This window comes from Cnephaeus nilssonii (assembly GCF_951640355.1).
Source record: "Cnephaeus nilssonii genome assembly, chromosome: 8".
Taxonomy (NCBI): domain Eukaryota; kingdom Metazoa; phylum Chordata; class Mammalia; order Chiroptera; family Vespertilionidae; genus Cnephaeus; species Cnephaeus nilssonii.
Genome location: NC_137079.1, coordinates 102,858,712 through 102,880,792, shown reverse-complemented (window position 1 = coordinate 102,880,792; position 22,081 = coordinate 102,858,712). Strand labels below are relative to the sequence as shown.

The following is a 22,081-nucleotide window of genomic DNA, read 5'->3' as shown; positions in this document are numbered from 1 at the left end:
AGCTGTATTACAAAGCCACTGTTCTCAAAACAGCCTGGTACTGGCACAAGAACAGACATATAGATCAATGGAACAGAATAGAGAATCCAGATATCGACCCAAACCACTATGCTCAATTAATATTTGACAAAGGAGGCATGAACATACAATGGAATCAAGACAGTCTCTTCAATAAATGGTGTTGGGAAAATTGGACACACACATGCAAAAAAATGAAACTAGATCACCAACTTACACCATACACAAAAATAAACTCAAAATGGATACAGGACTTAAACATAAGACGGGAAACCATAAAAATACTAGAGGAATCCACAGGCAACAAAATCTCAGACATATGCCAAAAGAACTTCTTCACTGACACTGCCTCTAGGGCAATGGAAGCTAAAGAGAAAATTAACAAATGGGACTACATCAAAATAAAAAGCTTTTTTACAGCAAAAGAAACCATCAACAAAACAACAAGAAAACCCACTGCATGGGAGAACATATTTGCAAATGCTAGCACTGATAAAGGTTTAATCTCCAATATCTACAGGCAGCTTATGCAACTTAATAAAAGGAAGATAAATGATCCAATAAAAAAATGGGCAATGGACCTAAACAGAATATTTTCAAAAGAAGACAGAAGGAAGGCCAAGAGACACATGAAAACATGCTCAAAGTCACTTATTATCCGAGAGATGCAAATCAAAACAACAATGAGGTACCACCTCACACCTGTCAGAATGGCTATCATCAACAAATCAACAAACGACAAGTGTTGGCGAGGATGCGGAGAAAAAGGAACCCTCGTGCACTGCTGGTGGGAATGCAGACTGGTGCAGCCACTGTGGAGAACAGTATGGAGTTTCCTCAAAAAACTGAAAATGGAACTCCCATTTGACCCAGTAATCCCACTCCTGGGAATATATCCGAAGAAACTAGAAACACCAATCAGAAAGGATATATGCACCCCCATGTTCATAGCAGCACAATTTACAATAGCTAAGATTTGGAAACAGCCTACGTGCCCGTCAGCAGATGACTGGATTAGAAAACTGTGGTACATCTACACAATGGAATACTATGCTGCCATAAAAAAGAAGGAATTTTCATCATTTGCAGCAACCTGGATGGAATTGGAGAATATTATACTAAGTGAAATAAGCCAGTCAATGAAAGAAAAATACCACATGATCTCACTCATTTAGGGATAATAAAGAACATTATAAACTGATGAACAAAAAGATAGTTACAGAGACATTAAAGCAACAAACAGACTTTCAAAGTACAGGGGGAAAGTTAGGGAGAGGGGGGATAGATAAGAAATCAAACGAAGGACTTGTATGCATGCATATAAGCATAAACAATGGACGGAAAACTCTGGGGGGTGAGGGCATGTGTGGGTGTGGGGTGGGGGGTAATGGTAAGATATGTACACATATAATACCTCAATAAAAAAAAATTAAAAAAAAAAGAACCTTAATATCTGTAGGGCAGTCTTTAATCAATGGAAAATCGTGTTCAAAGAGCTGGAAACAGAGTTGGATTCTGGTTACATCTATAATTCAGGCTCAATTAGTTGGCGTTTTTGGAAGAAAGTAGGTTAAACACTTAAAAATTCATTTTCATAGGGGTCAGATACCTGTGTGAAAATGTTTAAAATTCTCAGATCTCAAAATGACAGACCAGGGAAATGTTTTGGAATGTACTTGAAACACTAGGAATACATGTTTGTAGAAACTTAATATCTTAACGGCAGTGTTTAAACAATGGGAAATCATATTCAAAGAGCTGAGAACTGAGTTTGATACCGTTTAAATTTATAATTCTGTCTCAATGAGTTGGCGTTTTTGGAAGAAAGTTGGTTAAACCCTTCAGAATTCATGTTCATAGCGCTCAGATAATTGTAGGAAAGCATTTAAAACTCTAAAACTCACAATAATAGACCATGGAAATGTTTAGGAATGTGCTTAAAGCACAAGGAATAAATGTTCATAGAGCCTTAATATCTATAGGGCAGTCTTTAATCACTGGGAAATCGTGTTCAAAGAGCTGGAAACTGAGTTGGATACTGGTTACATTTATAATTCAGTCTCAATGAGTTGGCGTTTTTGGAAGAAAGTTGGTTAACCACTTAAAAATTCATTTTCATAGGGCTCAGATACCAGTATGAAAATGTTAAAACTCTCAGATCTCAAAATGACAGACCAGGGAAATGTTTAGGAATGTGTCTGAAACACTTGGAATACTTTTGTAGAACATTAATATCTCTAGTGCAGTGTTGAAATAATGAGAATTTGTATTCAGGGAGCTGTGAAAGGTAGGATAGTGTTCAAAAATAGTAATAATTCATGTTTAAAGAGCTGCTATGTATGTAAAAACGCTGTTTAAACACTTGCAATTCGCAATGAAGGTGCTTGAATCAGTGGACAAAAGGGAATCAAACACTGAGAATTCACAATGATAGACCAGGGAAATAATTAGGAATGCACTTGAAACGCTAGGTCTACATGTTCACAGAGCCTTAATATCTGTAGGGCAGTGTTTAATCACTGGGAAATCGTGTTCAAAGAGCAGAGAACTGAGTTGGATAGTGGTTACATTGATAATTCAGATTGAATGAGTTAGCGTTTTTGGAAGAAAGTTGGTTAAACACATAAAAATTCTGTGTAGTGAATATTATAGTGTTAACATTTCACCTCAGTGAATTGGCGTTTTTTGAAGAAAGTTGTTTATATACTTAATAATTCATGTTCATAGAGGTCAGATACCTGTGTGAAAATGTTTCAAATTTTCAGACCTCAAAATGAAAGACCAGAGAAATGTTTAGAACTGTGCATGAAACATGAGGAATACATGGTCGTAGAACCTTAATATCTATCAGGCAGTGTTTAATCCCTAGGAAATCATGTTCAAAGAGCTGAGAACTGAGTCGGATACTGGTTACAATGATAATTCAGTCTCAATGAGTTGGAGTTTTTGGAAGAAAGTTGGTTAAACACTTAAAAATTCATTTTCATAGGGGTCTGATACCTGTATGAAATGTTTAAAACTCTCAGCTCTCAAAATGACAGACCAGGGAAATGTTTAGGAATGTGATTAAAACAATAGGAATAAATAGTCATAGAGCATTAATACCTGTAGGGCAGTGTTTAATCACAGAGAATGTGTTCAAAGAGCTGTGTACTGAGTAGTATAGTGTTTACATTTCACCTCAATGAGTTGGCGTTTTTGAAAGAAAGTTGGATAAACACTTAAAATTCATTTTCATAAGGGTCAGATACCTGTGGTGAAAATGTTTAAAACTCTCAGATCTCAAAATGACAGACCAAGGAAATGTTTAGTAATGTGTCTGAAACACTTGGAATACATTTGTAGAACATTAATATCTCTAGTGCAGTGTTGAAATACTGAGAATTTGTACTTAAAGAGCTGTGAAAGGTAGGATATTGTTTTAAAATAGTAATAATTCACGTTTAAAGAGCTGCTATATATGTAAAAACGCTGTTTAAACACTTGCAATTCACAATGAAGGTGCTTGAAACACTGGACAAAAGTGAATCAAACACTGAGAATTCACAATGATAGACCAGGGAAATAATTAGGAATGCGCTTGAAACGCTAGGTCTACATGTTCACAGAGCCTTAATATCTCTAGGGCAGTGTTTAATCACTGGGAAATCGTGTTCAAAGAGCAGAGAACTGACTTGGATACTGGTTACATTGATAATTCAGTCTCTACGCGTTGGCGTTTTTGGAAGGAAGTTGGTTAAACATTTAAAAATTCATTTTCATAGGAGTCAGATAACTGTGTGAAAATGTTTAAAACTCTTAGATCTCAAAATGAAAGACCAGAAATATGGTTAGAAATATGCTTGAAACACAAGGAATACATGTTTGCAGAAACTTAATATCTGAAGGGCAGTGTTTAAACAATGGGAAATCGTATTCAAAGAACTTAGAACTGAGTTGGATACTAGTTAAACTTATAATTCTGTCGTTTTTGGAAGAAAGTTGGTGAAACCCTTCAGAATTCATGTTCATAGAGCTCAGATAACTGTAGGAAAATGTTTAAAACTCTAAAGCTCACAATAATGGACCATGGAAATGTTTAAGAATGTGCTTAAAACACTTCCTAGTGTTCACAGAAACTTAATATCTCTAGGGCAGTGTTTAATCACAGGGAAATCATGTTCAAAGAGCTGAGAACTGACTTGGATACTGGTTACATTTATAATTCACTCTCGAGTTGGCGTTTTGGGAAGAAAGTTGATTAAACACTTAAAAATTCATTTTCATAGGGCTGAGATACCTGTATGAAAATGTTAAAACTCTCAGATCTCAAAATGACAGACCATGGAAATATTTAGGAATGTGCTTGAAACACTAGGAATACATGTTCACAGAGCCTTGATATCTGAAGGGCAGTGTTTAATCACTGGGAAATCATGTTCAAAGAGCTGAGAATTGAGTTGGATACTGGTTATATGGATAATTCAGTCTCTAGGAGTTGGCGTTTTTGGAAGAAAGTAGGTTAAACACTTAAAAATTCATTTTCATAGGGGTCAGATATCAGTATGAATATGTTTAAAACACTCAGATCTCAAAATGACAGACCAGGGAAATGTTTAGGAATATGCTTGAAACACTGGGACTACATGTTTGTAGAAACTTAATATCTTAAGGGCAGTGTGAAACAATGGGAAATCATATTCAAAGAACTGAGAACTGAGTTGGATACTGGTTAAATTTATAATTCTGTCTCAATAAGTTGGCGTTTTTGGAAGAAAGTTGGTTAAACACTTCAAATCTATTTTCATAAGGCTCAGATACCTGTATGAAAATATTTAAAACTCTCAGCTCTCAAAATGACAGACCTGGGAAATGTTTAGGAACGTGATTGAAACACTAGAACTACATATTCAGAGAGCATTAATACCTGTAGGACAGTGTTTAATCATGGAGAATGTTTTCAAATTGCTGTGTACTAAGTAGTATAGTGTTTCAATTTACCTAAATGATTTGGCGTTTTTGGAAGAAAGTTGTTTAAATACTTAAGAATTCATGTTCATAGAGGTCAGATACCTGTATGAAAATGTTTAAAACTTTCAGACCTCAAAATGAAAGACCAGAGAAATATTTAAAACTTTGCTTGAAACACTAGGAATACATGGTCGTAGAACCTTAATATCTATCAGGCAGTGTTTAATCATTGGGAAATCATGTCAAAGAGCTGAGAATTGAGTTGGATATTGGTTATATTTATAACTAGAGGCCCAGTACATGAAATTCGTGCACGGGGAGTGAGGGGGGTTGTCTCTCAGCCCAACCTGCACCCTCTCCAATCTGGGATCCCTTTCACAATCTAGGACTGCTGTCTCCCAACTACTTGCCTGCCTGCCTTCCTGATTGCCCCTAACCGCTCTGCCTGCCAGCCTGATCACCCCCTAACCACTCCCCTGCCAGCCCGATCAATGCCTAACTGCCCTCCCCTGATACCCCGGTCACCCCCAAATGCCCTCCCTTGCATATTCCCTCTTTTATTAGATAGGGTTTTTTCTTTAGCATATTGGACAGTCCTAACTGGTTTGGCTCAGTGGATGGAGCATTGGCCTGCAGAATCAAGGGTCCCAGGTTCGATTCTGGTCAAGGGCATGTACCTTGGTTGGGGGCACATACCCAGTGGGGAGTGTGCACGAGGCAGCTAATCAATGTTTCTCTCTCATAGATGTTTCTAGCTCTCTATCTCTTTCCCTTCCTCTCTGTAAAAAATCAATAAAATATATATTATAAAAACAAAACAAAACATTTAAGATTCCTCCATATCTGCCTGGGTGGTATGACTCAATGGTTGAGACCCCCGGCTGCCACCACTGGAAGGGGATCGGGCCCTGGCTAGGCTGAGATCCCTGCCCAGGCTGCCATCTCAGCCTGGCTGTGGATAGCCCGGTGGGGGTGCACAGCTCCAGCCCAGGCTGCCTTCGCTGGCCTGAAGATAGCATGGTGGGGGTGCACCGCCCTCCCGGCCTGAGACCCCAGCCCAGGCTGCTGCCACTGGCTGGGTGATCATGCAGTGGGGGTGCCCGGCCCTGCAAGCATGAGACCCCAACCCAGGCAGCCAGCCCGGCCAGGGGATCCTGTGGCTTGGGTGCCAGTCCCTGCAGGCCTGAGACCCCAGCCCAAGCTGTCCTCACAGCCAGGGGATCCTGCGGCTTGGGGGCGGCTGAGACCCGTCCCCAAGCCGCCCCAGCTTGCCAGGGGATCATGAGGCTTTGGAGCGGGGGTCTCAGCCAGGCTTACCAAGGAATCCTGCAGCTGGGGGCGGCTGAGACCCCCACCCCCCAGGCTTGCCAGCGATCCTGCAGTTTGGGAGTGGCTGAGACCCCTGCCCCCCAGCCGCCCCACTTTGCCAGGGGATCCTGCGGCTTGGGGGCGGCTGAGATCCCTGTCCCCAAACCGCCGCCACTTGCCAGTGATCCCGCGGCTCACGCTGGGCGCTGGTGCCTCCCAGCCGGACACCCTGGACTGCTGCTACTGGGCGGACTCTGCTGGGGCTAAGAGGACTGGGCACCGCCATCTTGATCTTCTCAACAGCCGGATAGGAGTCCCGCCCCCCAGCCTCCCTCCAGCTCAATCGTGGGCGTAGCGGAGTGATGGTTATTTGTATATTACCCTTTTATTAGGTAGGATTCTGTCTTAATCAGTTGGCGTTTTAGAAAGTTAGTTAAACATTTAAAAATTCATTTTCATAGCAGTCAGATACCTGTGTGAAAATGTTTAAAACTCTCAGATCTCAAAATGAAAGACCAGGGAAATGGTTAGAAATGTGCTTGAAACACTAGGAATACATGTTCATAGAAACTTAATATCTCTAGGGCAGTGTTTAATCCCTGGGAAATCATGTTCAAAGAGCTGAGAACTGAGTTGGATACTGGTTACATTTATAATTCAGTCTCAATTAGTTGGCGTTTTGGGAGGAAAGTTGGTTAAATCCCACAGAATTCATGTTAATAGAGCTCATTTAATTGTATGAAAATGTTAAAACTCTGAGATCTCAAAATGACAGACCACGGAAATGTTTAGTAATGTGACTGAAACACATGGAATATGTTTGTAGAACCTTAATATCTCTAATGCAATGTTGAAATACTGAGAATTTGTATTCAAAGAGCTGTGAAAGGTAGGATAGTGTTTAAAATAGTAATAATTCACATTTAAAGAGCTGCTATATATGTAAAAACGCTGTTTAAACATTTGGAATTCCAAAGAAGGTGCTTGAAACACTGGACAAAAGTGAATCAAACACTGGGAATTCACAATGACAGACCAGGGAAATGTTTAGGAATATGCTTGAAACACTGGGACTACATGTTTGTAGAAACTTAATATCTTAAGGGCAGTGTGAAACAATGGGAAATCATATTCAAAGAGCTGAGAACTGAGTTGGATACTGGTTAAATTTATAATTCTGTCTCAATAAGTTGGCGTTTTTGGAAGAAAGTTGGTTAAACACTTCAAATCTATTTTCATAAGGCTCAGATACCTGTATGAAAATATTTAAAACTCTCAGCTCTCAAAATGACAGACCTGGGAAATGTTTAGGAATGTGATTGAAACACTAGAACTACATATTCAGAGAGCATTAATACCTGTAGGACAGTGTTTAATCACGGAGAATGTTTTCAAATTGCTGTGTACTAAGTAGTATAGTGTTTCCATTTACCTCAATGATTTGGCGTTTTTGGAAGAAAGTTGGTTAAACACTTAAAAATTCATTTTCATAGGGGTCTGATACCTGTGTGAAAATTTTTAAAACTCTCAGATCTCAAAATGACAGACCAAGGATATGGTTAGAAATGTGCTTGAAACACCAGGAATACATATTCATAGAAACTTAATATCTCTAGGGCAGTGTTTAATCCCTGGAAAATCATGTTCAAAGAGCTGAGAAATGAGTTGGATACTGGTTACATTTATAATTCAGTCTCAATTAGTTGGCATTTTGGTTAAATCCCGCAGAATTCATGTTAATAGAGCTCATTTAATTGTATGAAAATGTTGAGAAACCAAGATGGCGGCATAGGTAAACACCTAAACTGCTGCCTCGCACAACAATTTCAAAACTACAACTAAGACAAAACGAACATCATCCAGAACCACAGGAAGTCTGGCTGAGTGGAAATCCTACAACTAGAAGGAAAGAGAAAAGCACACTGAGACTCACAGGAGCTGCGGAAGGCAGATGTACGGAGGCGCGCGTGGGGTCCTGGCAACTGCATACTTTCTCAATCGGGAGGGAGACAAAAGCTCCCGACTGCTCTGAACTCCAGTTCCGGGCGAGACTCTGGGGACCCAGACTCATACAGGGAGAAACTGGACTGCCTGGCAGCGGGCGAAACTCGAGGGCGGCTTTCTCTCAGAGGTGCGTGCAGCGATTACCAAGGGACACTGAGACCCGGGGGCCTCTTAGGGCAGGGCTGACAGGAAGCCATTGCTGTTTGCTGCCCTGAGGTCCCGCCCCACGACACCATTGCTGATTGATCACCCTGAGACTCAGACCCATCCTAGCAGAGCGCAGAGGCTTTTGCATATGAATGGCCTGGTCCTTTGAATTTTAAACTTACCTAACAAACTGCAACTGAGTCAGTGAGACCAAGAACACCCAAAAGAAGGCCCAAGGCTCCACAGCAGCTTGCATTGCTTCACAGCTGGGCCTCATCTGGGCACCTCCAAAACCCAAACAAAGAAGAGGAATCTGCAGATCTCTCCATAGCTCCTGCTGGGTGGCCTCAGGCAGAGGCTAAATTAGCACCTCCTTGGAGATCCAAGAGCCAATGTACCCAGGGGTCAGAGAGGGACCATCCAGATTACAACTCCACAGATCCATAAGGGACACACTCAGGGGGCAGACTGTGAGCACCAAAGCTCCACTGAAGCAAGTCTTGTCTAATAAGGGTGTCTCCAACACAGAAGTTCTCCCATAGTAGACACACCTGATCCTCACAGCCAATTGGCCTGGAGGTCAATCCCCCCCCCAGTGATACCAAGAACAATTAAGGCATAACTACAACAAGACTGTGCACACAGCCCACAAAGGGGTGCACCAAGAGTGTCCACCTCAGGTAACTGGGGAGGCTAAGCCACTGGGCCCTATAGGACACCTAGCACACAAAGCCACTCTATCAACTAAGAGAAGCAGCCAAAATGAGGAGACAAAGAAACAGGTCACAAATGAAAGAAATGGAGGAAAGCAAACAACTGGATATAGAGTTCAAAACCATGGTTATAAGGTTTTTCAAGAATTTTCTAGAAAAGGCCGATAAATTTAGCAAGACCCTCGAGGATATGAAAAAGGATCAACTAGAAATTAAGCATACACTGACTGAAATAAAAAATAATATACAGAGATCCAACAGCAGATTAGAGGATTGCAAGAATCAAGTCAAAGATTTGAAATACAAAGAAGCAAAAAACACTCAACTGGAAAAGCAAAAAGAAAAAAGAATCCAAAAATATGAAGATAGTGTAAGGAGCCTCTGGGACAACTTCAAGCGTACCAACATCCGAATTATGGGAGTGCCAGAAGAAGAGAGAGAAGATACCGAAAACCTATTTGAAGAAATAATGACAGAAAACTTCCCCCACCGGGTTAAAGAAATAGACTTACAAGTCCAGGAATCACACAGAACCCCAAACAAAAGGAATCCAAAGAGGACCACACCAAGACACATCATAATTAAAATTCCAAGAGCAAAAGACAAAGAGAGAATATTAAAACCAGCAAGAGAAAAACAGTTAGTTACCTACAAGGGAGCACCCATACGAATGTCAGCTGATTTCTCAACAGAAACTATGCAGGCCAGACAGGAGTGGCAAGAAATATTCAAAGTGATGAACAGCAAGAACCTACAACCAAGATTACTCTACTCAGCAAAGCTATCATTCAGAATTGAAGGTCAGATAAAGAGCTTCACAGACAAGAAAAAGCTAAAGGAGTTCATCACCGCCAAACCAGTATTATATGAAATGCTGAAAGGTATTCTTTAAGAAGGGGAAGAAAAAGAAAAAGGTAAAGATAAAAATTATGAACAACAAATACATATCTATCAACAAGTGAATCTAAAAATCAAGTGAATAAAAAATCTGATGAACAGAATAATCTGGTGAATATAATAGAATCAGGAGCATAGAAAGGGAGTAGACTGACAATCCTCAGGGGGAAAGGGGTGTGGGGGGTGCGGTAAGAGACTAGACAAAAATCATACACCTATGGATGAGGACAGTGGGGGGGGGGCGGTAAGGACTTGGGGGGGAGTGGGAACCGGGTGGAGGGGAGCTATGGGGGGAAAAAAGAGGAACAACTGTAACAATCTGAACAATAAAGATTTAATTTAAAAAAAAAGAATCTTCTCTGACCATAATGCTATGAAACTTGAAATCAATCACAAGAAGAAAACTGAAAAACCCACAAAGATATGGAGACTAAGTTACATATTACTAAACAATTAATGGCTTAACAATAGATCAAGGAAAAAATCAAAAGATACCTTGAAACAAATGAAAGGAGAACACAACAACCCAAAATCTGTGGGTCATAGGGAAAACAGTCCTAAAAGAGAAATTCATAGCATTACAGGCCAATCTCAAGAAACAAGAAAAAGCGCAAATAAACAATTTAACTTGACACTTAAAGGAACCTGAAAAAAAAAGAAAGCCCAGAGTGAGTAGAAGGAAGAAAATAATAAAGATCAGAGTAGAAATGAAATAGCAGTAAGATCAATGAAAGCAAGAGCTGGTTCTTTAAAAGATAAACAAGATTGACAAACCTTTAATAAGACTCATCAAGAAAAAAATAGAGAGGACTCAAATAAATAAAATCAGAAATGAAAGTAACAACTGACACCACAGAAATACAAAGAATTCTAGAAATATACCAACAAATTGGAAATCTGGAAGATATGGATAGATTTCTAGAAACATATAATCTTCCAAAACTAAATCAGGAAGAACCAGGGAATGTGATTAGATCACTACTAGTGAAATTGAAGCTCTGGTTGGGGTAGGGGATAAAGGGATTGAGAAAAAAAAAAAGAACTTATGGACAGGAATAACAGTGTGGTGATTGCAGAGGAGAGGAAGAGGTTGGAAGAGAGTATATGGGGGATAAATGGTGATGAAATATAAATGAAAAAATAAAATGTAAAAGAAAACAGACTAAAAACACAAGTTGGATGATGGTTACTATAGCTTTCACCTTAATTATTCACTAAGCTTTTCAATTATTCTGTGTGGTTCTATAATGTAATGTGCTTTATTTTACAATAAAGGTATTTAAAAAAAACCCACCATAAAGTTAAAAGACAAACTAGGAAAATCACTCATATAGTGAACAAATGACCAATTTTCCCCAAGCATTAAAATTAGCTCCTTAGAAACTGCTAAAAATAACAACCCAGTAGGAAAATGAAATAAAGACACAGAGTTCCCAGAACAGCAAATACAATTGGCTTTTTAACAAATTACAAAAGGTTCAGCCTCACTACTGAAAAGATAGAAGGCAGGTTTTTCAAAACCTGAAAGGTCTCTTCTTATAGTTCATTTGAAAATCTAGGTTAGATCTTTTTTACTTTTTGGCTTAAAACCTGCCAAGGGCTGCCCATGTATGCAGGTAATTGTGTTTGTTATCAATGTGAAAGTATTCTCCTGGTCTGCTAGCCATGTATATTTTTTCCTTTCCATCAAAATCAGTTTTGAGGATCTAATGAAACTGAAGCACCTATTTCTGCCACTAGCTATGCACTACTTCTCCTGCAGTGATTTATGCATGAGATTGCTCTGTTGCTCCCTAATATAAACTAACCTATCAGCTTTGACCCTCCCCATATGAGTGTGTCCTAGAACAAGGACAGGAAGTGGTTTCATAGTAGTGACTCTGAACATTACTCAGTTTGCCTCTTTAAACTTTCACACTTAACAAAGTTGGAAACAGCAGACTGGAGAAATTTTAAGGTGTGTGTGTGTGTGTGGGGGGAGGGGGGGATTAGCTGTCTGGGATGGGGTGGTAGTGATAGGGGCCAAGCAAGCTGTGAAGGAAGAAGGCCTGAGATAAAGCAACCATATCGAAGAACAACTGAACTCATGGTCTTCTTCTGTGGCCACAGGTCAGGCGGCCCCAAGCCCAAGCTGCTTGAGTTTCTCCTGGAGACCTCGAAGCTGGCTTCGACCCCAGTTGATGTGGATCTGGAGACTGGCCATATCTACAGCCAGCTGCAGGCCTAGAGGAAGGGGAGAAATTGTCACCATGGTATCTGTAGTGTGACACATGACTCAAGGGAATCTGGACATTCCCAGGGATTGGAAAGGCGCTAGGCCTCTATTATTCCTAAAACATTCTAGGTACACCCTTGCAATGGCTGCTCCAAACCTCACTGGAACCACACCCTCACCTTCTTCAGTTCTTTGCTAAAATGTCACCTCCTCAAAAGACTTTTTTGACCCCCTTCTATCACACAACAGGAACTAATAATCCACAGAAGCTTAACACTGTCTCATGCTCTTATTTTCTTCCTTCTTTTCTCCATTACCACATCCCTCACTGCTCTCACGCTCACTCCTTCCATCTGTTTTCTCTGCCTCCAACAGTATTCCACACCCTGATCCACCTTTAGGTGGCTTCTGCTTGATGCCTCTGCTGGAATGGCTGCTGCCAAGTCCTCTGGGCCTCCATGCCAACCAGTGCACTAGCGAGTCCTGCCTTCAGCCTACCTATCCAGCAGCAGAGCTGGCCACACATCTGATCAACTCCATCCGGGAAACACATTCTCCCTTTGGCTTCTGGAATACCTCACCCTCTGGGTGTTACTCCTGCTTCACTACTGCTTCTCAGTCTTCTCTAATGGTTCCCCACTTCCTCTCCTTCACTTCCTGTCCACCTGCTGATTTTACTCCATCTTAGCTTTAATGCTACATGTGTCAGAAACTTGGGAATTTAAATACCAGAGTTATGTGGTGGGCTCTGGAATCTCTCTCTCCAGCTGAAGCCATTTCCAAACTCCAGATGCATGTGTGCAAATGCCCACTGAATCTCCACCACACAGCACTAGGAACACAACCATACCCTTTCAGCTGCGGCTCAGAATTTCCCCCACACCTAATGAGGGCAGCTCCATCCTCCCAGGATTCCTGGCTAGCCAGTGGGCTCATCCTTCACTCTTATCCTTCCCTTATTCCCAAATTGATTTGTCAGCAAATCCTGGGGGGTTCTACAGCAGGATATTAAGAAGCTAAGAAGATTCCAGGGCAGGGGGAAACTGAGACAAGAAAATTAAACAAGGCAAAACAGCCTGGGCAACTTGCAGCCAGTTTGCAGCAAGGTCTTATCTTTCCCAGCCAAGGACACTTGAGAACAAATGGTTAATACCTCTCCTCCCTAATCAAAGAATGCAGGAAAGGAGGGGGAAGGGATGGGGAGAGAAGGAGGAGTTTATCTTGCCCACCAAGCAAAGAAGTCAGTCATTTGGGGGAAGGAGGAGAGTAGGGGGAATTTTTCTCAAAAGACAGAGAAAGTCAGTTGTCTTGGGGCTTGTCAAGATAAAATCGCCAGATGATTCTCATAAATTCTGGTAAAGCCATAAAAAAGTAAAAGGGAGACCTTGAGATCTAGTATGTACCAACCTCTACGTGCATCTTAAGCCTGACTGCTCCCTGGTGCCTACTTAATACCTCTGCTCATCTGTTCCCATGCAGAATCCACAGGATTCCTGTCAGGCTTCAAGTCTACCCCATTATTTCCAAAGTCCTCAACAGGGTCTATACAGCCCTCAAATTACTGGGGCCTAGAGCCCTCTAACCACAGCTCCTGGCTCTCTGCTGCACCAACTCTAGTCCACTGGCCTCTTCTCTGCAATGCCCCATGCAATCTTGCCTTTTCACCCTGGCTGACACCTCTGCCTAGAACACTGTTCCCCCAGATCACCTTCATAAAACAGCTCCCCCAGCCCATTCCTGTCCCAATTCATCTACCACACCCTATCTTATTTTTGCATAACAATTCTCATTACTTACTTATTTGCAGGTTGTCTTTCTCCCCTCAATAGTATAATGTTCTATGAGGAATATTTGTCCCTTTCATTTCCTGCTGTATCCCCAGCACTGATCATGAGCCCAGAACACTGCCAAGATGCTGTAAATGCTTTCAGAAAAAAACAGCAGGCATGCAACAAAAGTATGCAATGGAGAAAACCTGCAAAACCCTTTGTAGACTAATCCCAGCCCTGGCATTAGAGGGTCCGATTTTGGCTTAGAGCCACATGGTCAACTGGCAGGATCCACTCACCCTCCTGGAAGCTGGCTTGGGCCTGCCGTAGACTATGTGGAACCAGGATTCCAAACCAGTTCAGAGGGTTTGGGGAGGCTGAGAAGGGCTCAGGCTCTGGAATCCTAGTAAGGCCCTTGCGTCTTCGCAGAGCTGGAGAAAGAAAGGGTAGAAGTTGGAGTCTTTATTATCTGGCCCTTATCTTCTGGGTGACAATGTTGAACTCTGAGCTCATGATCCTGGAAAATAATGATGGCTGCAAAATCTCCCCAACCTTTTAAGATCCAAAAAACAGCTTACCACAAAAAACCACCATTCCCCACTTGTGATTCAAATGTGAGACTGTCCATAATTTCTCAAGACTCTCATAAAACCAACCCTTGTTTAGACAAAATCATACGCTGACTGCTGAAAGCTATCCATTGTCTACACCAGTGGTTGGCAAACCACGGCTCGCAAGCCCTATGCGGCTCTTTGGCCCCTTGAGTGTGGCTCTTCCACAAAATACCACGTGCGGGCGCAAACATACAATGCGATTGAAACATTGTGGCCCATGCACAGAAGTCGGTTTTCGGCTCTCAAAAGAAATTTCAATCATTGTACTGTTGATATTTGACTAATGAGTTTGCCAATCACTGGTCTACACTATCATGAAAGTGCAAACAGGGAACCCAGAAGGCTGATGGACCTTGAGCTTTGGCATGGGCTAAAAGCTATGCACCAATTGTTCTGTAGAGACAATGGTGGCTCAAACAATTTCCTGACCTAACAGTCTCAAAGTAAATCTTTACTAATATTTACTGACCTTTAAGATAGTATGTCTGCTACCAGATTGCCTGCCTGCCTAAGGGCAAAATGTGTATTCTAAAATTGAATAAAAGCTAACAGGGCCTGGGTCCCAGCGAAGCCTTTCTACTAGTGAAGGGTTCTCCGCCTGGCCCCCCATGATTTCCAAATTCATATTTCTTGTCTAGTCTCTTCATTTGTGCGCAGCCCTTCTCCAGATCCTGAACCCTAGCCGCGCAGGTTGCGGCTTTCACAACTGACCTTTCCCATTTTGCCTGAACATGTTGAAAGGTCAGAGAGACCCTCCAACTCCCTGTTCTTTGTCTCATGAATGACTAGCTGAGATTGAAAGTTTGTCCTTCTGAAAGAGATAAACATTTTCTTTCCAACTGACTGAGACTTCCTGTAACTGCAAAACAATCCCAACTGTAAAAGACTTCACCTATTTCTCCCTATGAAAGTCTAAGGCCAAAACCACTCTGCTGAGACATTTTGATCTTCCTATTTAGGACGCTCTATCGAAGCAACTTGAATAAAATCATCTCCTTAACTGTATTTTGTCTTTGACATCGGGAGGGGTCCCTGACGGGAAGGGGGGGTCCCTGACGGGAAGGGGGGCTCACCTGCCTCACGTGGCCCCACCTCCTCTGGACTCTGGGCGCCGGCTCTGACCACACGAAACTTCTGGAGTCCATTTTGCGCCTCGCTAAAGAAAGAGGAGAGGACGGATCTTTGCCAGCTCCACCCTGGACATTCCCCACCAACCCGATTCAGCATGCAAGGTTCCTCACTTGGTGCAGACGCAGACCTGGGGCTCCATGCGGGAGGCATATTGCAGGGGCCCTACCGACTTAGCACCCATGGCATAGCGAGCTTTGGAGAGCGACAGCCAGCCCTGCGGAAAGAGAGGGTCAGTACCACTCGGTTTACTCGGCGTGACCCCCGCCCGCCCGCCCCAGGCTCCCACCTCCTCCACCCGGGCGTTCAGCGCCGCCCGCTTGGCCTCCAGCTCTTCCAGGTCCCAGAGCAGCTGCAGGAGCAGCGCGTCCAGCTCCGCCCGTACCTCCGCGGCCGCCATGGCCCAGGCACTCAACCTGCCACCTCCCTCCAGGCCGCCCAATCACCGCTCACCGTGCCGCTGGTGTAGCCAATGGACGTTCGAGACCCGCCGTCGCCGTGGGCCCGCGTTCCCGCGGGGGAGGCCGCAGAGGAAGCCGGGGCCTCGGCCTCTGAGCGCCGGCGTCCTCAGCGGCGCCTCTCGGGGCTGAGGAGCCGCTATCGGCGCTCGGCATCCGCAGCGGATCAGCCGACGGAAAGGCGGCGGGAGCTGCGGGGTTCCGAGTCGCTTCTGGAAGCGGCGGCATTTTAAAAGTGGGGCTATCGCTGTGGCGAAGGAAGGAGGCGCAGCAGCCATTTTAAGGGAGAAACGGCTTTAGATTTAATTCCAAAAGGAGCTGGTGAGCGACCCTGCGGCCTACCGCCGTGCGGGGTTTCCAGCCGCCGGTGGCAGGGCAGCGTTACGCCATCTCCCCTTTGGGCACTCCGCACCGCCGCGACCGCCGGCGAGGCCGAGGGCAGACATCTTTGTTATGGCGGCCCCGGACCGCCCACCCTCAACAGTTCCTCCGCTGTTGGCTGCTCCCGTGAGCATGCGCTTCCGGGCTGGCCCGGCGCCTGGGGACGCCCAGCACGGTTCGCCATCTTAACTTCGGTCCCTCTGACGCCGGCGGCGTCTAGTGAGCCTCTAACCACCTTCTTGGTTGAGGGCGGAAGCGAGGGCGGCGTGGTGCCGGCCGCTCTCGCCGATTCTGAGACGCACGTGGAAGCGACGCCGGGATGGTAGGGATGTGTGAGCTGCTGTTCTGGAGGTTGGGGGTGCGGAGGGCTGGGAGGAGGTCTGGGCGCGGGCGGGGGTCCCCGGGAGGAGGGCGCTGACCAGCCGCTGTTCCCCAGTTGCGCCGGGAGGCGCGCCTTCGCCGCGAGTACCTCTACCGCAAGGCCCGCGAGGAGGCGCAGCGCGCCGCGCACGAGAGGAAGGAGAAGGTGCGGCGCGCGCTGGAAGGTAGGTCCCCGCGGCTCGGGGGCGTCGCCCCGGCTTTGCTTTTAAAACCCGATGGAAAGACCTAGTGACTTAATTAGCATGGCTTTGGTAGTATAGTGGGGCCTCTTGTAAAGTATTTCCTGGTCACTTTTTGCCTGCTGGGTCTTTCTGTTGCTTGCAAATGCTCCTCCGTGTGATGGTATGAAATACTTGTCATTTATGCTACAGTATCGAGATTTTACAGTTTGCCTATTAATTTTGCTTACAGTGTGTCTAGTTCTTCTCAAATTTAAAATTATCCCTATGGTCCTTGTAGACGTTCCCCACCTCCACTCCCCGTAGTTTTTCATCTCGTCGTCTCCTTTAGTACCAGGTACTAACGCATATCTTGCTGTCTTTTAGTGGTATTATGAGTCCCTTGCATTTTAAGCTGTTAATTCGTATATAACTTAATTTTATTTGCGTTGTAAATTAGGGTCTAATTTTGCAATGTTTTCCCTACTTTACATTTGCCATACTAATGAAGAGTTTGTCACACATGCCTGATTAACATGTTTATTTACCCAGTTGTGTTAGTTCTTGTGTTGGTGAAGCTTTGTTTCTTATTTGAAGGTACCTAGCTCAGTATCTGGTTATTTTAAATTCACTTTGATGTTTCTAGTTGTTATATATAAAGTGTGTGTGGTTATGTGTGTGTATGTTTATGTTAAGCATATTAAACAGCTGTGAACTATCCGCCCATCTTAAAAAACGGAAAATGGTCAGTATACATGGGTTGGCAAAAGTAGGTTTACATGTGTTTGTATGGAAAGACATTCAGGTTATTATTACAATAACTTTATTAACTCAAAGAATGTCACAATGCAACTATAAACCTACTTTTGTCCACCCCTGTATTGAAATTCAGAAATATTTTCCACAACTTAGGTAACCACAGTATTGAATATTGTTTAAAAATAAACTGTTTCCTTGTTTTTTTGTGTGTGCTTATATGGTACTTATTTGTATCCCTAAATCATATTGGTTGATTTTTAGTTTTAAAGGTAGTATTAGGTTATATGTATTCTTTGGCAGTTTTATGTTTTCAGCATTGTTTCTAAAATCTGTTGAGTATAGTAGAGATTTCCTTCAGGTGAGTATCTTCCATGTGCAAGAATTCTACCAGGGCCCCCTAAGAAGTGCTGATTCCAGGGGCACAGTCATGTTCAGCTCTATACTCCCAAGGTGGATGTTCCACAGCCCAGCCCCTGTGCCAGGTCAAGCTTTAGTTCACAGAGGAAACTTCTGATCTAGAGCATCTTGATTAGCAGCTTTGTTGTCGGGGTTTCAGGATTTCTGGTCCACCTTTATACAGAAAGAGCAGTCTAAAAACCTTCAAGCCATGACACTCAGGGACTGTAGAAGAAAACTTTCCTGTAAGTATTGTTAACAGTTAGCATGTAGACAGAAATAGTCTCCACCCTCTCACCCCCAGTATCATCTCTGCTCAGAAAGGAGTAAGAAAGGTATTTTTCCCATCAGGTTTGTAAGTCACAGTGTTCTATTAACTGAGACCTTCATATGTATATCTCACTAATCCCTCTGTCTTTCCCCTGCAGAGAACCGCCTGATCCCCACGGAGTTGCGTAGGGAGGCTTTGGCCTTACATGGCTCCCTGGAGTTTGACGACGCTGGTGGTGAAGGTGACCTTCCCAACACTCTGGGCCAACTCCTCTTCATGCACTGGGCCCACTGGCCTCCATATCTTTCCTCAGACACCTTGAGGAAAGGCTCTGGGACTCCTGTTCCTGGAACTGTGCCCCCGAGTCCTCATGGTTCTGCACTGATGGCAACTCAGAGGAGCTCGTCCTGAGTGCTCCCAATTCCGTTTAGAGACACATGAGATACCACCCAACTTGCTCTCTGCTTTGCTTTGGTCCCCCCTCACTGGAATGTTAATTCTGCTGGGACAGGACAGTGTCCATTATGTTCGCTGCCATTTCCCGAGCTCTCAGCACTTCATTGGCTCCCAGATGTTTTACTCATTGTGTTATTCAACACATATGAAAGGAGTCACAAATGTTGTAAATATTTGTTAGGAGAAATAGGAGTCTGTTACCTTTGGCCTTATTAGAATCTGTACTTATGCTAACACAATAGTCACTAGCTCTGTCTGTGTAATTAATACAGATTAGATGAGTGAAATTAAATCAAATTAGAAAATACAGTTCTGCATTAAACTTGTGCTTGTAGCCATTGTGGCTTGGTGCCACCCTATTGCCCAGTGTGGGTGTGGAGCATCCTATCACTGAAGATATTGTCAGATGGTGCAGCTCTGAATGGATTTGGCCACTCCCAAGTTAGTATTTCACTTCCCAAGATAATCTCATGTTCTTGCCCCTCATGCTTCTGACAGGTGTGACCAATCATGTGGATGATGAATATCGATGGGCAGGGGTTGAGGATCCCAAGATCATGATCACTACTTCCCGAGACCCCAGTTCACGCCTCAAGATGTTTGCAAAGGTATCAAAAGAAGCAGGGAATGGAAGATGCTCAGGTACCGATGGCCTGAGTCCTAACTAGTGTATGTACATGTGCAGGAGCTGAAGTTGGTGTTTCCCGGTGCCCAGCGCATGAACCGTGGCCGACATGAGGTGGGGGCACTGGTGCGAGCCTGCAAAGCTAATGGTGTCACCGACCTGCTAGTTATCCATGAGCATCGAGGCACACCTGGTAAGGCTGGTGGGAGGGAGCAGGGTGTTAGCCGGGTTGGCCATCTAAGAGCAGACAGTCTCTGACAGCCTATCTGGCCCCACCAGTGGGGTTCATTGTCAGCCACCTGCCCTTTGGCCCCACTGCTTACTTCACACTATGCAATGTGCTTATGCGGCATGACATCCCCGACCTGGGCACCGTGTCAGAGGCCAAACCTCACCTCATCATTCATGGCTTCTCCTCCCGTCTGGGCAAGCGGGTGAGTCTGGGGTCATGGGACTAGGGCTGGGGGCAGGCGGTGCCAGGCTGGGCATTCCCCAATCTTCTTCCCTCTGCCCCAGGTCTCTGACATACTTCGTTACCTGTTCCCTGTGCCCAAAGAAGACAGCCATCGGGTCATCACCTTTGCAAACCAGAATGACTACATCTCCTTCCGGTGTGTCCATGGGCTGGGCTCTGGGATTGTATCCTGACCTTTGTGTCCCTGGACTATTGGTGGTTGACCTGTAGCTGCTCCTGCCTCCTCTCACTCCTGCCCTGCCTCCCTTTGCCCCAGACACCATGTGTACAGGAAGACCAACCACCGCAATGTGGAGCTGACCGAGGTTGGCCCTCGCTTTGAGCTCAAGTGTGAGTTTGGACTTTATCTCAGGTCTGGTGGTGGGGGAATGCTGGCTATATAGTTGATAATGTCTCTGTTCCCCTCCACCAGTGTACATGATTCGCCTTGGCACGCTGGAACAGGAGGCCACAGCAGATGTGGAGTGGCGTTGGCATCCTTACACCAACACTGCACACAAGAGGGTCTTTCTAAGTGCTGAGTGAGCCCATTCTGTTGTCAGGAGGTGGGTGCGGTCAGAATAAAGTCTGTGTGCCACACCACCCCATTTGCCTCTGTTTGGTTTGGACAGGCCCGCTGTCAGGGTAAGTGTGAAGGATGATGTCCATGGGGTCTTCTTAGCTGGGGACCTGATAGCTTGGGGACATTCTCAGACCTGGTGTTGACATTGTGTCTAGGGCAAAGCAGACTCAGCATGTTGGCTTCCTCTTGAGTCATTAGGATGGTTTGGCACTGCCCCTGGGAGCGTTGGAGCTGCTGTTACTCAGGAGCTCATCATCTGGGAGGAGCGTGGGCATGGGTAGCAGGGCCTTTCACATTTGCTCCAAGCAAGCATGAGACTCAGGGGGCTGACACAGGATGGGACCTAGTCAGTGCTTCCCAGGATTCCTCTGCCTGCGTCAGCACACAGGCACACCTTTCCATTCACTAGGGACACAGTGACACTTTAGAGACTACCAACCTTGCACACCTGCTCTCTTGTTAGGGAAGGGTTTATCTGAGGTCAGGGCTGCTCAGGAGATGCTGGGATCTTTACTTGACCTCTCCACAGTCATTTGCTTTGCCCTTCCTCTCTGCCCACTTCTCTATTATGTATCCAGAGCCCTGGTGTCACACAAAATGGATGTCAAGATCCTACATAATGCACACAAGTTGAGACAAAGGGGAATGATAACAGTAAGAAAGAGATCTATCATGCCAGGTGGGAACAGGGCTATGAAGAAAAAAGGCAGGGAGATGGAGAGGGAGAGTCCTCTGCAGGTGCCCTGAGATCTACATGATGGCATGAAACAGCAGGGGCCACTTAGATGGTCCATGCAGACTCTTAGGTAGACAGTCCTCATAAGGGTCTCAGGAACAGGAGCAGCCCAGTGAGAGAGGGATCTTGAGGGAGAGCAGGGGACCCACAGAACCAAATGGGCCATGGCATTCAGGGAGAGCGGGACATGGGACCTCACAGGATGTCCATAATTCTGACTCAACTCATGAGTTCATTTAGTTCCTTCTTCAGGGCCTTTCTGGAGCCTCTCACAGCTTGCCACAGTCTCATTTCACAAATGAAGAATATGCTATTAAAAATTTTTTGCAAGTTAATGGAGATTTTGAAATACCTACAAAAAGAGTAGTATGATCTATATTGGTTTCTTGGGGCTACCATAACAAATTACCACAAACTGAGTGGCTTAAAACACAAACTGAATATTTGTTTATACTTCTGGAAGGCGGATGTAGAAGATGAAGATGTGGGCTTTGCCCACAAGCCCTCCATTCCTTACCTCTTCCAGCTTCTGATGGCTGCCAACAATCCTTGGTGCTCCTTGGCTTGTAACTACATCATGCTAGTCTCTACCTGTGTCTTCATATGACCTTGTACTGTCTATAGTCTCTATTGCAAGGACACTTCATTATATTTATGGCC

General features: G+C 44.3%; 2 protein-coding genes across 3 annotated transcripts; one reads left to right on the top strand and one right to left on the bottom strand.

Annotated features, from left to right (window-relative positions):
- Positions 1 to 11,467: 11,467 nt before the first annotated feature.
- VMA22 (vacuolar ATPase assembly factor VMA22) lies at positions 11,468 to 16,451 on the bottom strand. 2 transcript variants are annotated; one of them, XM_079778788.1, is made up of 5 exons: positions 16,053 to 16,205; positions 15,877 to 15,980; positions 15,709 to 15,791; positions 14,321 to 14,452; positions 11,468 to 12,260 (listed from the first exon to the last, which is right to left on the bottom strand). In XM_079778788.1, exons 1-5 carry the CDS (start codon positions 16,161 to 16,163, stop codon positions 12,148 to 12,150), a joined length of 543 nt encoding a protein of 180 aa, XP_079634914.1. In that variant the 5' UTR covers positions 16,164 to 16,205; the 3' UTR covers positions 11,468 to 12,147. The 2 variants fall into 2 exon arrangements, with proteins under 2 accessions (XP_079634914.1, XP_079634913.1); XM_079778787.1 differs by lacking the exons at positions 15,877 to 15,980; positions 16,053 to 16,205 and adding an exon at positions 16,217 to 16,451.
- A 9-nt stretch (positions 16,452 to 16,460) lies between these two features.
- On the top strand, positions 16,461 to 20,749 carry IMP4 (IMP U3 small nucleolar ribonucleoprotein 4). The gene is made up of 9 exons (XM_079778766.1): positions 16,461 to 16,924; positions 17,039 to 17,147; positions 18,725 to 18,808; positions 19,522 to 19,631; positions 19,709 to 19,841; positions 19,928 to 20,082; positions 20,165 to 20,259; positions 20,380 to 20,453; positions 20,536 to 20,749. Exons 1-9 carry the CDS (start codon positions 16,922 to 16,924, stop codon positions 20,646 to 20,648), a joined length of 876 nt encoding a protein of 291 aa, XP_079634892.1. The 5' UTR covers positions 16,461 to 16,921; the 3' UTR covers positions 20,649 to 20,749.
- The last annotated feature ends 1,332 nt before the right edge of the window (positions 20,750 to 22,081 follow it).

Bases quoted from the DNA above. Each gene is read 5' to 3' on its own strand.
- VMA22 (XM_079778787.1), bottom strand. From the start codon at position 16,449: ATGCCGCCGCTTCCAGAAGCGACTCGGAACCCCGCAGCTCCCGCCGCC. The intron at 14,453-15,708 runs GTGAGCCCCCCT...TTCTTTCTCCAG, and splicing joins GGTGGGGCCACGTGAGGCAG to CTCTGCGAAGACGCAAGGGC. The intron at 12,261-14,320 runs GTGAGTGGATCC...CCCTTCCTCTAG, and splicing joins CCAAGCCAGCTTCCAGGAGG to GCCTGCAGCTGGCTGTAGAT.
- IMP4 (XM_079778766.1), top strand. The intron at 20,083-20,164 runs GTGAGTCTGGGG...CCTCTGCCCCAG, and splicing joins CCTCCCGTCTGGGCAAGCGG to GTCTCTGACATACTTCGTTA. The intron at 20,454-20,535 runs GTGAGTTTGGAC...CCCCTCCACCAG, and splicing joins CCCTCGCTTTGAGCTCAAGT to TGTACATGATTCGCCTTGGC.